General features: G+C 39.4%; 1 protein-coding gene across 1 annotated transcript in view; it reads left to right on the top strand.

Moving 5' to 3' along the window:
* Positions 1-7,950: 7,950 nt before the first annotated feature.
* Positions 7,951-21,617, top strand: part of FGF14 (fibroblast growth factor 14) — an 861,172-nt gene continuing 847,505 nt past the window's right edge. The window contains exon 1 of the mRNA XM_016425353.2: positions 7,951-9,095. Coding sequence (XP_016280839.1) covers positions 8,888-9,095 — 208 coding nt within the window. The 5' untranslated portion in view covers positions 7,951-8,887. The remainder of the gene's footprint in view (positions 9,096-21,617) is intronic.

Genomic DNA, 21,617 nt, shown 5'->3' with positions numbered 1-21,617 from the left:
TTTAAATCACCATGTTCCATTAATAACTCCCTTGGAGCAAGGAACATGGAAGCTACATGCCTTCAACTCCCTGCTAGCTATGGAATTATTCTGTCCCACTCAAATTGAAAATGTTCTAGGGGGCAGTTGAATGGCTCAATGCATTGAGAGCCAGGTCCAGAAACAGGAGGTCCTGGGTTCAAATCTGGCCTCAGACACTTCCTAGCTATGTGATCCTGGGTAAGTCACTTAAACCACCTTGTCTAGCCCTTACCACTCTTCTGCCCTGTAACCAATACACAGTATTGATTCTCAGAGGGAAGGGAAGGGTTTAAAAAAATATTCTAGAAAATGTCCTAGGTTATTTTTCTTCCTTACCTGCTGTCCAGAGCAATCCAGATCTTTGCTTTTGTACTTCAGTCTACTGGGATGAGACACCCTAAGGTAAGGGCCAAATTCCCCTCAAAACTCATGAAGTTTAAATGCTGTACCAGAGACTATATGCCAAGTCATGGTGGAGATCATCAAATGCATATGGAGCTGAAGAAGCATTAAAAAAGTTTGTCATCAAAAAATGTATGACTGGGAGGAAATCTGGGCCCATCACTTAGTGAGACTGAGGAACAGATAACCAACAGTCACCTCAGGACTCTACTATTATTTGTATGACAAATTTACAAGACTACATAGACAAGAGTCTACACAGGATGGGCCATGGCTGGGCTTTCACCTGCATTGTTGGAAAAGGTAAATACAGTGACAGGATCAGAGATCCATTAAATTAACTTTTAACGTGTTAGTTCCAACCTACCATTCCAAGTGACTAAATCTTTTTAGGATCCTGATTCTATAATATAGTGTATTAGATTTCCATTTCTGTTTTGTGTAATGTACAGTTTTGATAAGCTTGACATCTATGACTCCATTCAAATCACTAATAACCAAGTTGTACAGAGTAGGATAAAGGAGAGATCCCTGGGGAACTACATTAAAGATCTTTGTTGTTGTTTAGCGGCTTCAGTCATGTCTGACTCTCTGAGACCTCATTTGGGGTTTTCTTGGCAGATATGCTAGAGTAGTTTGCCATTTCCTTCTCCAATTTATTTTACAAATGAGAAAATTGAGGCAAGCATTAAATGACTTGCTTTGTTTCTGACTCTAGACCTAGTTGCCCTAAGTACTGTGCCACCTAATTACCCCATTAAAGATCTTCTAGATTTATATCAATTAACGAATCACCATTGGACTGTTGTGAAGATTGGATTTGGCTATCTCTTGATTGTAACAATGAAGATACTTAGCTCTTCCTTGATTGTAAAGATTAAATTGTAATCCCCTGATTGTAACAATGAAGGTACTTAGCTCTTCCTTATTGTGAAGATTGAATTGTAATCCCCTCCATTTTTAGATTTTAATCCCCAAAAGTGTTAACTCAGTATTTAAAGGATTTTAAAAAGTATTTTAACTACTAAAGGTACAAACTAACTACTAAAGTACAAACTAAATACAAAAAGGTGTGATATAACCAAAAAAGCTATAATCTGACCAAAAAAGGTGTGAACACCCATTTCATGCTTTGAGTGGGAGTTCTATGACCCACATGTGAAAGAGTGGGCAATCCTGGAGAGGAGTGTCTGCTCTGATTGGCAGATGTGAAATTTAGGGGAGGTGACATAAGAGAAAAATATCTTTAAATAGAGGACCACAGAGGCCAGATGATAGATTGGAAATACTCTGACTTGGAGGAATCAAGAGTGAAGAAGAGTTACTCAGAGGAGAGACTTCAATCAGTTGCTTGGAGTTGGACTGGAAGACAGACACTTGAGGAGAGACTAGAAGATAGACACTCAGACTTGGCTGTGGAACTCAGCCCTGGAGGAGCTTATGCAGGAAACCCCAGACTGCTTTCTTTTTAGATGGTCACCGTGGTGAGTGAAAGGCTGACTTAGTTTCCCTGCCTTTCTGGAGGTGTGAACCTCCAAAAAAGGCCCATCATCTTGAGACTATTTCCCCTGTTTAGGGCCTTAGAATTTCTACCTGGCTCAGAAGAAGCTGGGGCTTTCTCTCTTTCTCTCTCCCCATTTATCTCTTCTATAATATCTTCCCTCTGTTGTAAAATAAACTACCATAAATTACATTTTACTTTAGCAATTCACTTTGGGATCTAGAAATTAAATCCCTAGCAACCACCAAATTAAATATATTCATGTCCAATCACAAAAAAAAATTTAACACTTTATATGTAGAACTGTAGGACCTCAGAGGTCAGTGAGTCCAAACCCACACTTTATAGATGAGGAAACAAAGGAGATTAAATGCCTTGCCCAGAGACACACAGGTAGTAATTTACAAAGTCAGAATTTGAACCCAGAATCTCTGATTCCAAATTCAGCACTCCTGCTGAACAATATTGTCTGCTAGACCACTAAGTATCCATTTGGTCATGTCAAAGCAAACATATCTGAAATGGACCTTCTTATCTTCCCACATAAAACTCTTCTCTTTCCCCAATTTTCCTGGGACACCACCATCCTTTCATTCACTTAAGTTTGTAACCCTAGTCATTTAAATCTCTTCAATCTTTCTTGTCTCTCCTAGATTCAAACATTTGCCAAGATCTATTGATTTTATCAATACATCTCTCACATCTATCCTTCCTTTCCACTCACACAATCACCACCTTAGTTCAAATCTTTATCACCTTTTACCTGATCTATATCAATAACCTTTTAATTGATCTCTCTGGCTTCAGATCTTCCATTATTCAATCAATCTGCTGACAAGTTGATATTCATTAAGCTCACATCTCACTGTGTCACTCATGTTCAATACATGTTCAATACATCCAGGTGGTTCTATAGTACTTTTTTTTTTAGGAGATAACTGGTAGTGCAGGGGGTAGAAAACTTGGCCTGGAATCAGAGGAATATATGAATTAGAATCTGGCCTCAGAAACTAGCTGTGCAACTCTGATCAAGTTACTTAACATCTTTGTGCCTCAGGTTTCTCATTCTTAAAATGGGTATAAAAATAGCACTGATCTCAGGATTGTTGTGAAAATCAAATGAGATATTTGTAAAAAGTGCATAGCGTAGCACCTGTAACATAGTAGGCAAGGTATACATGCTTATTCCTTTTCCACTCTGTTTGGCATTTAAAGCCCATCATAATCTAACTCTACCCTACCTTTCTAGACCAAGGATTCTTGAACTTATACCACGTCCTATGGAAGGCTCTTTCTAAATCCCCCAGTTCTTTGTACTCTCTTTTTGTCAAATAGTTAGAGAAAATGAGAACATCCACCCTCTTTATTTCTAAAGGTTGTTATGAGGATATTCCATCTTTCCGCTCCTGGTTGTTTTCTCTGACTGTTCCTGATACCTGGAATGCTCTTCCTCCCCTGATACCTGGAATGCTCTTCCTCCTCATTATCTCCATCTATTGGTTTCCTTTAAGGTACAACTAAAATGCTATCTTTGACAGTAAACTTTTCCCAACTCCTCAATTCTAACAACTTCCTTTTAAAATATTTCATATTTATCCTCTATATAGCTTATTTGAATGTATTTATTTATTTATTGTCTCCCGCATTAGACTGTAAGCTCCTTGACAGCAGGGACTGCCATTTGCTTCTTTTTATATTGCCAGTACTTAGCTCAGTGCCTGGCACATAGAAGGTGATAAATTAATGTTTATTGCCCGACTCCTTATACCTTGAAATTATTTTCTACTTATTTTGTAACTATTTTGTATTTCTCTTCAATACATGTTTCCTTCCCAGTTGCTTATGGGTATGGGTGGTTTTGTTTTGGGTCTCATTCCCAGTGCCTACTTCAGGGCTTGACATATACGAGATGCTCAATAAACGCTTATTAATTGAAATGAACTGTCAAATGCCTTGGTGAAATTCAGGTATTTTATGTTGATGACATTTCTCTGATCTACCAGCACAATAATTCAGCCAAAAAAAGAATCCAAGAAACAGGAGAACCAGCTTTCTCTAACATTTTCAGTTTTGACTCCTAAACCAATTCACTTAAAAATGAAACTTCTGTACTTTAGGTATAACCTCTTCCATTCCCAAACCTTATGCTTTATTCAAAATGCAATTAATCTTTTAATTCCTTGCTATTCTCAAAGCGAGATAGAAGGGAGAGCTGTGCCTCGAAAGAGCAAAAGTATAGTTCATACTTAACTCTTTAGGATGATGTTCTTTTAGCTTTTGGGCTTCTTTCATGCAAAATTGTTGACTGCTGATTCTTTCTCCTTTTATCTCATATCTTTCCACATTTTCTAATGGGATACTAGATACTAAATACAAATTCAGTACCTCCTTGACATAATTCTGGTAAGCCTGTAGAAAATGTTTTTTTTTTTTTAAATCACATTTCTATTACCCAATAGCTATCTATTACAGTTTTCAATGATACTTAATTACCTTTCAAATAAATCATAGGATCATAGATTTGGGACTGGAATAGACTTCAGAGGACATTTAATCAAGCCAGCCATTTTATAAGTGGGAAAAGTGAGACCCAGGGTGACTAAGTGTCCTGTCCAAGGTCACATAGGTTACAAATGACCACGTCAAGATTTGAAGACTATCTTCTGATGCAAATAACATTCCATTGTGCCCTGTTGCTCTTCTATCAGTCTTCAATACTTCAATTAGAAACTAACTGAGATAACTTGAGATTAAATATAGAAGAGAGTATTTTAATTTTGAATTAATTAGGTAGCACAGTGGATAGAACACTGAATTTAGAGTTAGAAAGACCTAATTTCAAATTCTAATTCAGACACTTATTAACTGAGTGACCTTGAGCATGTCACTTAACCTCTCAGAACCTCAAGTTCCTCATTCTCAAAATGGGTATAATAATAATATCTATTTTAGGGTTGTTGTGAAGCTCAAATGAGTTAGCATATGTAAAGTACTTTCCAAATCTAAATACTAGCCATTATTATTTGTTATCATTAAAATTGACCCGTCAGAATTATGTATGATTTTTAAAATTGGATTTGTTTTCTTTTCTGGAGGCAGAGGTCAATTATTAACTACAAGATTACTTTCTTATATACATATTTGTTTTAAAGGGAAGGAAATTAACATAACTGTACTAGGAAGGCAACCTGACATAACAATATATTAGCAAATATTTATTAAGAACCTATTATATATATGGCACTGTTCTAAATTCTGAGGATTCAGGAATGAATCAATCTCTCTACTCACAATGAAATTTCATTCTAATGTGGGAGACATCATATTCATATAGAAATATTAATTAACATAAAATATATACAAAATAATTAAATATATCTACATTGGGAGAGAGGACATTCACCAGTGAGGGAATTGGGAAGGCTTCCTAGAGAAGATGGTGCTTGAGTTATATCTCTGGGAAATTTTATGATGTAGAAGTGAAGATGAAGTGAATTCCAGAAATGAAAGATAACCAACACATGGGCAGAAATACAAGAGTGTGAGGAACCAAGAGATGGCCAGTTTGGCAGGATGGAAAAGTATGTCAGGGAAATTAATACCAATTAAGTCTACAAAAATAATTTGGGGCCAGCCAGTGTATATAGAGCTTTGAAGGGTAAATTGAAGGGTTTATATTTTAGCCCAGTGGAACCAATGGAGTTTGTTTGAATAGGAGAGTCATTTGGTCAGATCTATACTAGAGAAAAATGACTTTGGCAGCAACATGTATGATAGGGAAAGATGATGGTGGCAGCAGTTACAAATAATCTAGGGAAGAAATAATTAAGAGGGACTAAATTAAGGTGGTCTATGTGTGAGTGGAGAGAAAGGATTGAATGGGAGAGGTAGAAATGCTAAGATTTGGCATCTGATTATATATATGAGGTGAAGGAGAAGGAGGACAAATATTCAGATTATGAACCTGGGAAACTGGAAGGATGGTGTTGTTTTGAACAAAAATAGAGACGTTTGAAAGAGGGGATAGGAGGAGTAAAGAAAATGAGGATTTAGTTTGAGATGTGTAAAGTTTAAGGAGCTTCTGGAATATACTGTTTAAAAAGTCCAATAGGCATGAAGTGATGCAGAAATGACGCTTGAGGGGAAAATGGGTATAATGATCTGCAAGTCATGGGCATAGAGATGACAGGTAAACCCATGAGATCAGATGAGGTTACTAAGAAAACATTATAGCGTTTATATGTAGCAAGATTGGTGTGTCGTTTGGAGAATGGTCTCTATTTTGGTCCAACTTCCTTCTCTTTGTGTTTTAGGAGAGAGGAATGGAGCAAAATCAGTTGTTGACTCTTCTATACCATGATACAAATGAAACTTGAATCTTCCAAAAACAAACAACAAATAAACAGAAAGAACCTGTGGGGGATACTCATAGTTAAGACTAGTGATACAGATGATGAGGTAGCAAAGGCAACTGAGAAGAAATCAGACAACTAGTAGATGAACTAGGAGAAACTGGTGCCACAGAAATCCAGAGAAGAAAGGGTGGTCAGCAGTGTCAAGTGCAACAGATAGGTCAAGAGGGATAAAGATAGATTAAAAAAATACATCAGAGTGGGCAATTGAGGAATCTTTGGTAACTTTAGAGATTGTTTCAGTTGAGTGATGCAGGAAGTCATATTGCAAAAATTTAGAGTTCTCATTCCTCAAAGGAAGAGCAAGGGAGTAAGGCAGAAAATGTAGACAACTTTTTCAAGGAGTTTGGCTGAGAAAGGAAGAAGAGACATGGTGGAAAGATTTGAGATCAGAATATTTTTACTCAAGTCCTGGCTTTGAAATCTATTATCAGGGTAACTTTGGACAAATCATACAAATTCTCTGAGCCTCAGTTTCCTTATTTGTAAAACTGGGATGATAATAGTTGCATTGTCTCCTACACAGCATCTTTGTGAGAATTAAATGACACAGTGCATGCATAGCACTTGGCAAATATAAAACTGTATAGATCTGTGAACTACATTTTAACCAAGGAAGTTAGTTTTGCTAACTTTGAAAAAATTACTACTTTATTCTTCAGGTGGGTAAGTGGAGTTAGGAATCTGTCCTGAAGGAAATTTTGCCCCTGGCTTATTTGGAAAAAAATTCAGTGTGGGGTAATTAGGTTGCATGTTAAGAAAGGAGAAGAATCAAGAATATGAGAGAGACAGTTTATGATGATTCATTTAATGCGTATTAATTTAGTTCAATAAGAGTTAAATTAGAATAGTTTAATAGAAGTCTCTGTATGAAATATTATTTAAGGAAAATATAATGCTCCAGGGAAATGTAATTCTGCTCTGTCCTAATATTTTACTAGTTAACATTTTGGCAGGTGCTAAAGTGGAACTGTCACTGGAAAAAAAAACATATGTATATGTATGTATATGTACACATACATACACATATATACAAACATATACGTATCTATGGCCACAGACATTTTTGAAAAACTCCATTCTGATATAGTATTTTCTGTAATGAAAACCTTAAAAAACCTCATCCTAAAGAAGGCATTTGAAAGATGTCTTTGATGTTTAGGGAACTAAAAATACAAGAAAAGATAAAAGTAAAATTTCAGCCATAGGAAGATGAAAGGTTTTCTTTTGATTTCCTTTAGTGTTATTTCTTCGCTATGACTTACTTATTTTCAATGTTACTATGATTATTTTTCTTTCTTTCAGTCACTTTTAAAAGTATAAATATCTTTAATGTCTTTTGTGGCAGTAAGAGCAAACTAGGAACAGCTCAGATTTAGGGCTGATGTGAGGGAGAAGGAGCAGAGGTTAGAGTGTTGGGACGGGGTTGGCTGACAGTCTGAGGAGGAGGGGAAGAGTGAGAGAAGAGGGGGTGAGAGAGAGGGGGGGGGGGAAGAACAGAAAGGAGAGAGAGAGGGAGACAGAGAGAGAAGAGAGAGAGACAGACAGAGAGACAGAGAGACAGAGACAGACAGACAGAGAGAGAGAGAGAGAGAGAGAGAGAGAGAGAGAGAGAGAGAGAGAGAGAGAGAGAGAGACCGCAGTGACACTGCCCTCCCCGGGCTGGTTGAAGCATCTCACTGGTGACGGGTCTGAAAGCACGTGGCTACGTCATGGAAAGCCAGTCTTTTCAATGCAAACTTCAACTCCTCCTCCTCCTCCCTCTAATGCCAGTAACTCACATCAGGCTGGGAGAGAAATCCAGAGGGGAGATTTTCCTCATGCACACCGTTGCTGGAAGCAGGGAGAGTAAGAAGAAGGAGGAAGGGGATCTGCCTTTCTCTCCACCTACTACAAGATTGCTAAGGGGAGGGGGACCTAGATTTGCATCTTTTCTACGAGGTGACTGAGAACTGCAGGTTCAGTCAGATTATACAGATCACTGGGAATTTATTGTAAAAAATCGACACTTTCAGAGGGAAATCTCTATCTTCGTCTGTCAGACTTGATTCCGGAGGTGGTATTAGTGTGTGTGTGTGTGTGTGTGTGTGTGTGTGTGTGTGTGTGTGTGTGTGTGTATGTGTGTATGTGTGTATGTGTGTATGTGTGTGTGTTTTTTTTTTCTTTTCCTTTTTTTTTCTTTTTTCTTTCTCCTAGGGGCTACACAATGGCAGTCTTCTTTCAATAAGATGAATCCTGCTTTGGCTTCTGCAGATCCTCCCATCCTCATAGCGATCAAGTAAAAGGCTATGGTTTTCTCTTTGGGGATCTTTTGTGCATTACTGTTCTCCCTGATTAGTTTTTGGCCTCAGTTGGGATTTCTTTGCCTTTTCGTTTGGCTTCATGCTGAAAAGGATTTTCCCCCCCCACCCTTTTGGTGATAATCCAGTGCTGATTTAGGGGGATAAATCATTCATCCTGGACGAAAAAAACATTCATTGAGAAGTCTCAAAGAAATATACCACGTGAGGGGAAAAAACTGGGAGAAGATCGGAAAATTATCGTTTTTCCTATGGTAAAACTGGTGCCCCTCTTCAGGAGAACTGATCTCAAATTATTATTATGCAACCACAAGGATCTCTTCTTTCTCAGGGTGTCTAAGCTGCTGGATTGCTTTTCGCCCAAATCAATGTGGTTTCTTTGGAACATTTTCAGCAAAGGAACGCATATGCTGCAGTGTCTTTGTGGCAAGAGTCTTAAGAAAAACAAGAACCCAACTGGTAAGCAAAACATGCATAATGTTATGTTTTCCCTCATAATAACCTGTCTGTTGCTTGTAGAGATAGCTCTGCAATTCTGCTAAGAGGGAAGGAAGGGAAAAGATAAAGAAGCCAGGACCGGCCGTTGCATGTAGAGGTGTTATATGAATAAACAGCTGGATTAGCTTCAGCGAATATGAAAACCATTATCAGCATCTCTTGATTGTGACACATCCCATCAGTGGAAGGGAGAAAACTTAAAACATTTTTATTTTATTCGTATTTCTATAGAATATTGAAGTGATGTGGCTTAGCGGTTTCCTCTTGGCCAGCTGAAGCTTTGGTAGTTATAAGGGAGAAGGATCTGGGGGGGGGGGGCTCTCTTTACTTATCTGACCGCCCTCCTTGTGGGTTCAGTGACATGGGGCTCAGGAGCTGAGATTCTGCACAATACTTTCTGATTAGCTTGCAGATTATTCCCTACACCGATCACCTTTACCAAAGTAAAATCAGGCCCCATTCCTCCCTCTTTCGCACCCCACCTCCCACCACCATCAGCCCCCGCCTCCCTCTTCCCCACTAGCTCACAGTACCCGTGGATTAACTCATTCCACCGTCTGCCAGTGACACATCATGCTACAAGGATACTTTCCCAGGGCTGATGCCTGGAGGGAAACCGACTACAAGTAGACACATACTGCCCAGCAGCATTTTGTTACAACATGAAGGGGGGCTGGGGGCGTTGTTATTGTTATTATTTTGTTTTAAACCTGCCTGGGTGCTTTGCTGCCTAGATGGGCTGGGATGTGGGTCTCGGCTGGAGCGTGATGGTTGGTGATCATGCGCCTCAGTTCAAATGGGCTCCAACAAGGAAACTTGCAGTACATTACATAAGAAATGCAAATGCAGGTGTTTCGGGGAGTCAGATCCCACGGGTTCACTTTATCCCTGGCTCAGTTTGGGGCGTTCTGGGGCGGCCGCGTAGTTGTGGGCAAGCAACAAGGGGGAGGGAGGGAGGAAGGGTGAGGACGAGCAGAAGGAGGAGGAGGAGGACTGGGTGGCGGCGGCGGCGGCGGCGGCAGCGGCGGCGGTGGCGGCGGTGGCGGCGGCGGCGGCAGTCAGAAGTCTGGGCACTGTACCTCACAGCTGCCTTTCAGGGAAATAGCACCACACACATCCCAAAGCAGCTCTGTGCCCCATAGTTCCCACGGCTTTTGATTTGCCGCAAGCATCGCAGCGTTGAGAGGAAACCTTGGAGAGTGTGCGTGTAGGTTTGTTTGCGTGTACGGAGGGGAGCGTGGGGTTATGTGTGTGTATGTATGTGTGTGTGTGTGTGTGTGTGTGTGTGTGCGCGCGCGCGCGGGTGTGTGTGTGTGAGAGAGGCAGAGAGAGAGAAGAGAGAGAGAGAGAGAGAGAGAGTGAGACAGACAGAGAGAGAGAGAGAGAGAGAGAGAGAGAGAGAGAGAGAGAGAGAGAGAGAGAGAGAGAGAGAGAGAGAGAGAGAGAGAGAGAGAGAGAGAGAGAGAGGGAGAAGGAGAGTGAGTGAGACAGAGAGTGAGACAGAGAGAAAGACAGAGAGAGAGAGTGTGTGGGCTCGCTGTCCTGCAGTTGCAGCTCCGGAGCTGGAGGCTCCTGACGCTGGCACTGCAGTGTAGTAGATCATAGGCTCACCGCTGCCTTTCTGACACCCCAACATCAACAAGAGGCAGCACCAGCAGCCAGAACCCCCATCTGCTCAGGCAGCAAGTGGCTGCTGCTTCCCAGCCCCCAGAGAATTGGGAACGGAATGAAGCTGGACGGGGCTCCAAGGGGGATGCTGCTGCTTTCTGGCTTGAAGGTGGAGGGAAGGAGGCGGAGGTGTGGGTGGGCGGAGAGAATGACTCTCCAACTATCCTCTTTTCTCTTTGCGGCCACCACTTCTGCACCAAAAAAGCGAGCAGAGTTTTTAGACTGCCCAAGAGGGCAGATCATATCCGAGCTTAAGAAGGGAACGCATCATCATGTTCTGGAAAGAGGAGGATTGTGGTTAAGATTAGTGTTGAGGCTTTGATTACTCTTAATTTTTTGTACTGCAGTGAGGAAGTGTTTTTTTCTCCTCTACTCTCCTCCTTACCTCTCCTTTTCTCTCTCATTCCCTTTTCCTTCCTTCTACCCACCCTTCTCTTTTTCTGTTTCCACTTTACTGTTTTCTTCCCTCCTCTCCTACGTTTTCTCTCAACTCCCTTACAATGGGGAACTTTGAAATGATGCACCATCCCGAGAGAGTCAAGGTGGAAAGACAATTGTCAACTCCCCCAACTGCATCTCTGAATCAGCTATAAAGTACACCCCACCCCCAGCAGAAAATATAACAAAGTCAAATGTATTCGTTGCACAAACCTCCCAGTTGACTTAAAGATTTTTTTTTTAATATATCGGATTAAGAAAAAGCCAAAGACTGCTGATGAAAAGAAGTGTTTTATTCAGTTAGGACCCCACCTCCAGATAGAAACGTTTGTTTTTTGAGTAATTTAGGTCACTTTGGGGAAAGAAATGTTGTAAAGGTAGTTTCTCAACTAGTCACTTTGCCTAGGGTCCTTGAAGTCAGCCTGGCTGATCCCTAAAGAAAGCAAACATTTTCATGTAGAACAGAAAGGGTTTTTTTTTTTTTTGCTGTCTTTTATAATTTTCATAATCAATTTTACTGGAAACAAATTTTCTCATAGACACAATTAAAATCTTCCCCCCCCCCACATTCTTCCCTACCCACCCACCTCTATATCAATAATTACACAGCTATTTTACCATTGGTGTTTTAGAAGGTATGAAACAAATGATAAATCATTTTTGGAATAATTTATTTTGCAACTTTTGAATATTAAAATAGTTATGTGTGAAGTGATGACCTGATTGAAAGTATGGCCAACATCACCAAGAATTCTAATATGATGGATGAGTATGATCAGAATCTAAACCAAGGATTCCAACTGTTTTGTTGTTGGTGGTGATGGTGTAGGTAGTGGTAGTGGTCATTGTGAGGGCATTCTATTTCATCTTCTAAAAGTAATCTTTCTAGTTCTTCTCAATACCAAGTTATGTCATTCTTTAATTCTTTCCAGTTACCTCATGATAAATTTCATTATCTGTTTGCCATTATCTAAGATAAATTGCACATTTCTGACCCCCAAGAAAGTGTAGCTAAAAAGTTAATTAATTAATTAAGAAAAAACAGACCTAAAACTCCTTTGCAGGTAAAGCCAAAAGAAACAGACCAATAGATATCTATTATGCAATTTTGTATGTAAAAGAAGAACAATTATGTTAAAGTTTTAATGAAGAAGCTAAGCAGAATGCTACCAAATAATATTACTGCATCAGGAAATTTGATATAAAGTTCTTCTTATGTTGTTATGATGGAGAGATGACATTAAATAAAATCTTATTTCCTAGCCTTTGGATTTGCTTACTGTACTTTCTGTCAATTATTTTCCCTTGTTCTTGTTGTACTTTGTTAAAACTTGCAATAAATTTAGGCTTTGGATTCTTAAGACCAGTGCTAGGGTACTATTGCCTCACATCTAGAAAGAAAGGAGTCAGTATCTGATAATAAAGACATTGAATTTAGGCTCAGGAATTTGTAATCCTTATTTCATTATAGTAATCAGTCTAACTGAAAGATGTCAATTAAAAATCTTGTTTATTTTCATGGAAAACATATATCTCAGAATTTGAGTACATTTCACAAAAAAACTTTACTATATGTTTATGAGTATTTAAATAGTAATAAACTTTTGGTATTTGCTTAAAAGAAAGTTACATTTGAAGAGATCATTTGGTATTTATATGATAAACATCGAGTATCTGCTAATCACAATTATTGTAAGAAATAGAGGATATATTTTCAAATGTCCCCCTTTTTTCAGCAAATAATTTTATTTGAGAATAAACTGAGTTGTGGTTTCACAAAATAAGTTATATAGACTTACCAAGTTTTAAGCATATTCTCAAAAGAGGGACTACTGAGTCTAAGTCCTTTTTTATTCAGGAAACTTAAGTTCCTTTAAAGCCAGTAATCATGTTTTACATGAACAAATATGATAGATTAACCAGATTCATTATCTAGGTTACAACTATGAGTAAAGAACCCAGAGGAAATGAATTAGAAGTCAATAAAAGAAAGCTAAGGCCAAAAAGGTAAGTATTTGGATAATGTCATTGAAAATCATATTTACATTGAGTGTAAACAAAACCAAAGCCAAAAAAAATCACCTACATTATAAACTAGGGCCCAGGAGAGGCTCAATAGGGTTTTGAAACAATAAAGCTAGTATTTGAAGTTGGTTCTGAGTGAAAAAGATAAACAAAAACCCTGTTTTCACAGTACTCAGGAAAGAGATATCTTGGGAGAGAAGTAGGAAGCAGTTTTTTCTGGTTGGAGTACAGAAAAGTACAGATGAACCCTCAGTTTTACTCCTGCTCTTATTTTGTTTAAATAACTGTTTGTTAAGGTGGGCATGTTCAGTCATCACTTCCTATTTCCTTTGCTCTCAAGATAAAGTTATAATAACCTAACTTCAATATATTCCTCACTCTTCAATCTGAGTCTCTTTGGGTTAAAAAAACAAACACACCTGTGTCTGTAGCTCATATTGAAATCTCATTACATCTACCAGTGTTTCATCTAGGGTTGTTATATTTTGAATAAATTTACCAAATATATGAACAAGAAGGGGCAGAGAAGGTACTGGTTAGGGCTTCTTAGTTTTTCTAGCATTCCCATGAACCATAGTTTCTTATAGAATCAGACTAAGAAAAAAGTCCCAAAGATTGAACACAACCTCTCTATTTTTGGACACTAACTAAAGGGAATGAACATTTATCTAATCCAGGTTGTCTGTGAAACTCTTTATATTAAAGATTTGAGGGCAGAACAAAAACTCCATCCTAGGGGTTGAGATATTGAAATACTGATTATCATGGAGCACTTCTAGCATGGGTCTCCAAGGAACCCCTAAATATGTACTCCAAATTATTATATTTTATTCAGGCCACTTTCCCAGGATAGTGAACTTCTTATACTTAATATTCGAATGGACAAATACTAAATTCAAGGCATGATGATAAAGATTTAGTTTTAACAATGAAGATAGTTTTAACCTTACCAATATCTTGCTTGATTCATCTTAGAATATATTCATAACTGAGTTTATTTAAACAGTGTACTGTTTTCAGAATACATAATTCTGCAGTGTTTCTTTCATGTTTTCACATAGAATCATTCTCTTGTAAAACTTTGAATAGAGTCTTTCATGTTTTAGCAATTTATTTAAAAGGTGAACATTTTCAGGAAGCTTTTTCATACTTTTAGGAACAAGAACAACACTGTTTTTTGCCCCTCTGTTGGTATCATTTCACTTAAATAGAATCATAAACTTTCTATCTATGTAGATATTTCAAAATGGGTGCATTTTGTACACAATGATTTCTTATAGCTAATGGGTAAACCATCCTTGTCTATGAATAGTTATGTCAGAAAGGTACTAGGTTATTGTGGAAAGAACACTGGATTTGAAGATTGGAGAGAAAGTTTCAAGTCCCTGTTGTAACATGTAGCTATGCCTGTGGCTATGGGTAGGTCACTCCCAAGATTTCAATTTCCTCATCTAGAAAATGAGGATGATAATGCCTATATTATCTACCTCATAGGGTTGTTGTGAGGAATATGTTCTCTCTATAAACCCTTAAGTTCCACATAGATGTGAATAACGGGAATTCCATAGTTCAATCTTCCAAGTTGTTTCATTGGGTTCGCAACCTTAGCAAACACCACCAATCCCAACTTAACCTCTGTGTTCTAGAGAGCTTAGGGCAAATACCTCCCTCCTGACACATCCACTTCACCAAAGAGGCTCTGTGCTGTTGGCTGAGGGTTTAGTTTCTATTTGGAATTTGATTTTGGTTATACAAAAGTTTGGAGTCAAGATGTGTATAGGTACATGGTAAAGTACATCTTCCATGGGATTTCTAGGTTCTATTATATATGCCTCTGGAGAAACTGGCTCTTCTGATTTGTAAAGTGAAGAACAGAGTTCTGATGTTTGTGTCTGAATAACACTAGCAGCAGGAGAGAGAGTGATCTGCTTTGGCAAGAAGACAAAAGGAAGATCTTCATCCCAGTCTTCTAGATCTGGGATATTGTTTCCAAGACCCTCTTGGATGTAACGAATTGCATTGTTTTGTAAGATAATAACAACAGTTACCATTTGTATAGTGCTTTACGTTTTACAAAGAATTTTATAAATATCTCATTTGATTCTCATCACTCTGGAAGGTAAATACTATTGTTATCCCCATTTTACAGTTGAGTAAACTGAGACAGACAGGTTAAGTGACTCACTTGGATTAAGTGACAGAGCTACTATCTGAAGCTGGATTTGATGTCAGGCCTTTTTAAGTCTAGGAAGGAAGGATGCTCTACAATGCTACTTACCTGCCAGGTATATTGAATTGCCATACATGTATTGAACAACTATTTGTACAAGTAATTATGCTAAGTGCTATTACTTTTATGATTAGATAGTTAATGAATTTTTGGTCCATAACTAGCATAACCTTCATATTTAATGTCAGGGTTTAATGGAAGTAGCATATGTTTTACTTTTATTAGTTCTTTTTTTAATTAAATTTTTACTTTTCTTCCAGATTACACATTAAAGCAATTTTCAATAATAGTTTTCTGACATTTTTTCAGTCCATGTTCTCTCTCTTCCTCCCATCCCTCCCCCTTCCTTGAGATGGCAGATAATATGATATAGATTATATACGCGTGACTATCCACTTTATATTTCCATTTTCATCATGTTGGGAAAGAAGACACAAATCACTTACTCTAGAGAAAAATTCATGGATGTAATAAAGTGAAAAATGGCATTCTTCAATCTGCATTCAGACTCCATCAATTCATTCTATTGCATGGATAGCTTTTTTCATCATGAGTGCCTTGGAGTTGTTCTGGATCCTTGCATTGCTGATAACACATAAGTCATTCAACTTCTCTTAGTTCTTTTAAAACTTGGTTATTTGTAGGCACAAACAGTTTTTATTTATTCAATGAAACATGGTTTGTAAAAATCATTCTGGTTCCTGATAGTTATAATTCTAATCTTTTTTCAACTACAGAATTTATTATTGGCTGATACTTTGTTGTATCTTTCATTTTATATGCATGAATTAAATGAGAAACTTTTATTAAGTATCTATTATGAATAATGATTTATGCTAAGTTCTGGGGATACAAAGGCTTTTCCCCTCACTTCTATTTTCTGGTTTCCCTGATTTTTTTAGATAGTGCAATGGGTACAGAGCTAGACCTAGAATTGGGAGGACCTGGGTTCAAATATGGCTTCAGACACTTCTTAGCAAGTCACTTAACCCAATTGCCTAGCCTTTGTAGCTCTTCTGTCCTAGAATTGATAATGACAAAAAATAATGGTTTAAAAAAAGTTCAAATCTCATCTTTTGCAAGAAGTCCTTCTCAATTTTGCTGTTTATTCTCTATATATCTTGCACATACATAATTGCTTGTATTGTTGTCTCTCTCATTAGAATATCTTCTTGGGATAGGGACTGTGTTTTTCCTTTGTGTCTTCAAGCTTAACCCAGTGCCTGGCATACAGAAAATGGCTAATAAATGCTTCTTAATGATGATTATTATGATAGTATAGTCTTTGCTCTCAAGTAGCTCAAAATATACCTTGGAGGATAAGACTGGGCAATCATGCGAATAACTAAAATATAACTTAGAATATGGTAAGTATATAAAGAGTGAATTGTGAAGCACCTCCTATGTGCTAGACACTGTGCTAAGTGCTAGGCATACAAAGAAGGTCAAAAGACCTCCCCTCCTCTCAAGGAGCTCAAATCTAAGAGGTAGAGGGGGAAGACATGCAAACAGCTAGCCCCAATAGGAGCAATGCAAATAGAGTAGCATGGTTTTGGAAGGGGCAGACCACATAGAGCTCAGAGATTAGGGAAAAATTCATGGAGAAGGGGACACTTGAACTGGGCTTACAAGAAAGTGACTGATTTCAACAGGAAATTCATAAAGGGAGACTGTTTTGGGCATGAGGGGATAGTATGAACAAAGGTGTGATGATGGAGCACAGGATCTGGGAGAAGCAGGAATATTCTACCATGCTGGATAATTATAGTGGATTCAGACTGTGGAAAGCCCTGGAAGACAATCTAAAGAGTTATTTGGTAGGTAATAGGAAAACATTAATGGCTTCAAAGCAGGGGGAATAATGTGATCAGAGTGGTTTATTAGGAAAATCGCTAGGACAAGAGGGGAGATGGGGGATAGGCTGTAGGCAGGAAGACAGTTTAGAAAATTATAGAGTTTAGGTGAGAGGTAATGAGGAGGTGGCAATGAAAAGGGGGCAGTAGAAAAGTGAGGGAGATCTTGCAGAGGTAGAGTTTAAAGATCTTGTAATTAATTACATATGAAGCATTAAAGAGAGGGAAGAATAAAATACAATAACAACAGGATCTTTTCTATGCTGTTGCGCAGAGAACTAAAGGAATCATACCTGTGATTTTACTGATCGAGGGAGTTCTCTGATGACGAAGCTTCCTCTAACAGTACAGGTTGTTCTATGTCCACAGGATTCATTTGTGTCCAACTCTTTGTGACTTCATTTACCATACTTAGATATGAGATTTTCTTAGCAAGGATACTGGGATGGTTTGCCATTTCTTTCTCTAGTGGATCCAGGGGTCCTTTTGTCAGGCAATCAGAAGTTAAGTGATTTGTCCAGGGTCACACAGCTAATGGCTGAGACTACATTTGAACTCAGGTCTTGCTGAATCCAGGTCCAGTGCTTAACCAATGAGCCATAGCTGCTTCTGAATAGAGAGAAATGGTACCTTTTCTGAAACTTATAGTCAGTTATACAAAGCATTGAAAGATTAAATAACTGCTTAAGGTCACACAGACAGTAAAGGTCAGATATGGGATCTGAACTCAATTTCTCCTCAATCTTAAGGCAGCTTTCTATCAACTTGCCACGCTGCCTCTAATTCTTCCAGGCTATCTTTAAAATATTGATCCATGTGGCATGCTAGAGTATCCTTTTTTCTCCCTCATTCTATTTTGTAATATTACTAAGTGAAATTTATGAACTTTATAAAATCACTAGATCACCACTTAATGCACTTGTAGGCACTGGAGAAAATTGAGCCACCTGCTCTATTTCTCAATTGACTTTCCTTAAAAGGTAAGTATTTTTGAGATGCTGGAATAACTATATTCTCTCTTCTTTATAGAATCCCTTTCACTAAGGACATTGCCAACTTTCCTTGATACCATTTATCATTATTTCTAACCTCTTTTATCTGTTGTTCTCTTTGAGGGTCCACTTTGACTTGAAATTAACTTTTTTTTGTGCCTTTCCATTGTCTTTTTTAGGTAAAACTTTAAACCTTATGCCTTTCTGCACTACCAGTTGACTCTACTAGGCTACTGTGTGTTCTTTCCTTTTTTTGCTTTATCTTTGTCTAGAGTGAATTTGAAGGGAGAGCCTGATTTCATCTGAGAATCTTAAATCCTTACCAATTTTCTAGTCAGACTTCCAATTCAATTAGGGAACACTTATTAAACACCTAGTGCTGGAAGGATCTGTGCCAGTCTGTTGCTTTGGGAAACTAAAAGGGACTCTGCTCTCAAGGAGCTTATAATCTAACAGAGAAGGAAAGACATGGAGGGAATTCCTATCCTTCACAATTAGAAGAGATAGCCTGATAAAGTAAATGGGGAAGAAAAATGCTGCAAAGTATTGGAAGACCAGTTCCACTTGAAGGGGAACCATTGGTTAGGAGAAGATTCATAAAGAAGATGGCACTTGAGTTGGGTCTTGAAGGGAGGACCTGCCTTCACAAGTTGGTGAAGGGAAGGGGTAAGTGTATTCCAGACAGTGGATACACAAGTATGACTGGAGCACACCCCCTTCTCAAACTCTGCTATTTGGAATCCATAGCTTCCTTCCAGGCTAAGATCATGTGCCACCTTCTATGTAAAGCCTGGTTAGGGATATCTTCCTGCTGAAATAATGTATTTGCATATGAGTTTACTTTTATTCTTTAATAGAATGTAAACTCCTAGAAGCCCAGGAGTTTTTCATTAAGTCAATTTTCACTTTCCTAATTATGCACAACCCTGCCCCATTAGGTAATTGATGGATTCTTATTGCACTAGATAAAAGGCAGTGTGACTAACACGAGGTAAAGCTGGACAAAGTATGCTGGGACCAGATTTTTTAGAGGAGTTTACATATTTTATTCAGTAGTGGGAGGTGGGGTAGAGGAATGGAGAGGAAGGAGGAGAGGGGAAAAGAATGAAGAGGAGAGGAAGGAAAAACTGGAAGAAAAAAGGAGAGCAGGAGAGGAGGAGAAAGAAAGGAGGAGAGGAAGAGGAAGGGGGGACAGAGAGAAGAGTGAAGGAGGAAGGGAGAGGAAGAGGAAGAAGGAAAAGAGAGAAAGGTGAAAGAGGAGAGAAGGGAAAGAAGAAAGGAAAGAAGGGTGAAGGAGGAGGGGAGAGGAATAAGCAGGAGAGGAGAAGATGGGGGGCGGGGGGAGGCCAGGAGTGAGAACAGCAGAGTTAGTGCAGCTTATTATGGCTATTTCTTGGTTATTTCTGGCCAGGATGGTGGCTGAGGGAGAAAGGGAGGGAAAACAAAGGGGAGAGGCTATAAACCAGAGGCAGGGAGATCACTTTGGAGGCCATGACAATAAATATTATAGGCAAGGAGAGATGAGGGCCTGAATTAGAGTGGAAAAGGATGTTCTGGGTGTGGGACTGGCTGTGGAGACCTATGGGCAGGAATTGCCTGACTTCTAGGGGAGGGCTACTGGGGTTGTGCCCGGTAGATGCTTACTAGCTGTGTCACTAGGGACTTTGCCTAAGTTTTCTCCTCTGCAAAATGAGGGTAATAGCATTTCCTTCCCAGGGTTGTTGCTAGGACAAAAATGCATTATCCAAAGCACTTTTTAAAATTTAAAGTGCTCCATAAATGCAAGTATTCTTTATTTTGATAATTTCCCCCAATAAGGCCGGTAGAATGGATGCTTTCCAAAAACAGTGTCACCAGTGGAGGCTAAACCATCTCTCTACCGGGAAGTGTGTGTTGGGTGGAGGTGCGGATCCTTTTTTGTTCCGTAAGTCGCTGAGGCCTGAAGTTTAAATGCGTCCTTGGTCGGCCACGGAATAGAGGAGTGTCCCAGGGAAATGCCCTGAACGCGGGGTTGGAACGTTTGCTCTGTGTAGCAAAACACCTGTGTGACCTTGGGCAAGTCATTGCCCCTTCCTCCAAGGGCTTCATTATCCCCACCTGCGAAATGGGTGGGATTAGAGGAGCCTTTTTCCAGTTTGGGTTCGAAGACCCCCAGGCAACGGATCCTCAACTAACTTCGTTCAAGAGTAAAGCCCGAAGGTCCCCGTGGGAAGGAACACCTGGCAGAATGTTACAGCTGTAGGTTCACCCACCCCCTCCGCTATACCGGAGAGGGAAAGGGGAAAGGGAACGGGTAACCTAAGAGAAGCTGAAGATTCGGTTTCTCTATTGAGGAAGGGGACTCCGCTACGCAATGCGGCGGAAGCGGCCTGTTGGAGCCACCGTAGCGCACGAAGTTTTCGTTGCTACAGAGATGACCCTTGACCCTATCGAGGAGCCGACCTGGAACTGCGCCTTTCCACCCCTCCCCCCCGGACTTCGCGGGCCTGGGCGCTTCTGTTGTTATGGAAACGACGCCTGACGGAAGCTCGGGGGGAGCTGAAGTCACGGTCCGACCTCCGCTACTCTGCTCAGGCAGCCAACAGAAGGGGAGAGAGTAGCGATTCGGTCTTTTAGGGCAACTCAGTCTCCTTTGAGGTTGTTAGAGCCGGAATCTCGACCCTGATGGGATGGTGGGTGAAGGGTGTGCGGGGTCCGGTATGCCCCTGCCCCCGAGTCAGCCCGCCCTATTCTGGGACAGCTCTCATCTAGCAAGCTTTGCTTAATGGGATTTCTGTGGGGTTTGGAGTGGTGACTGATCTCACTCCCTGAAGCCAAGCAAAACTAACCTAATCTCACTCGCTACACAGCTGGACTTTATTTTTAAAATTTAAAAAAAAAAAATTTTTTTTTGTTACAATACTCACTTTATTTCCCTTCCTCCTCCTCCCCCCCCCCCCTTCCCACGCAATTTCACTGGGTATTACTTGTGTCCTTGATCAGAACCTATTTCAATGATGTTGTTTACACTAGGATGTTCATTTAGAGTCTACTTCCCCAACCATATCCCTTCGACCCATGAATTCAAGCAGTTGTTTTTCTTGGATGTTTCTACTCCCACAGTTTTGCCTCTGAATGTGGATAGTAGTTTTTCTAGTAGATTCCTCCAAGTTGTTCAGATCACTGCATTGCCACTAAAGGAGAAGTCCATTGCATTCTGTTGTACTACAGTGTATCAGTCTCTGTGTACGGTTTCCTGGTTCTGCTCCTCTCACTCTGTATCACTTCCTGGAGGTTG

Source organism: Monodelphis domestica, chromosome 8 (assembly GCF_027887165.1).
Source record: "Monodelphis domestica isolate mMonDom1 chromosome 8, mMonDom1.pri, whole genome shotgun sequence".
NCBI classification, from domain to species: Eukaryota; Metazoa; Chordata; class Mammalia; order Didelphimorphia; family Didelphidae; genus Monodelphis; species Monodelphis domestica.
The sequence above is the reverse complement of the archived record's forward strand: the minus strand, read 5'-3'. Positions and strand labels throughout refer to the sequence as shown.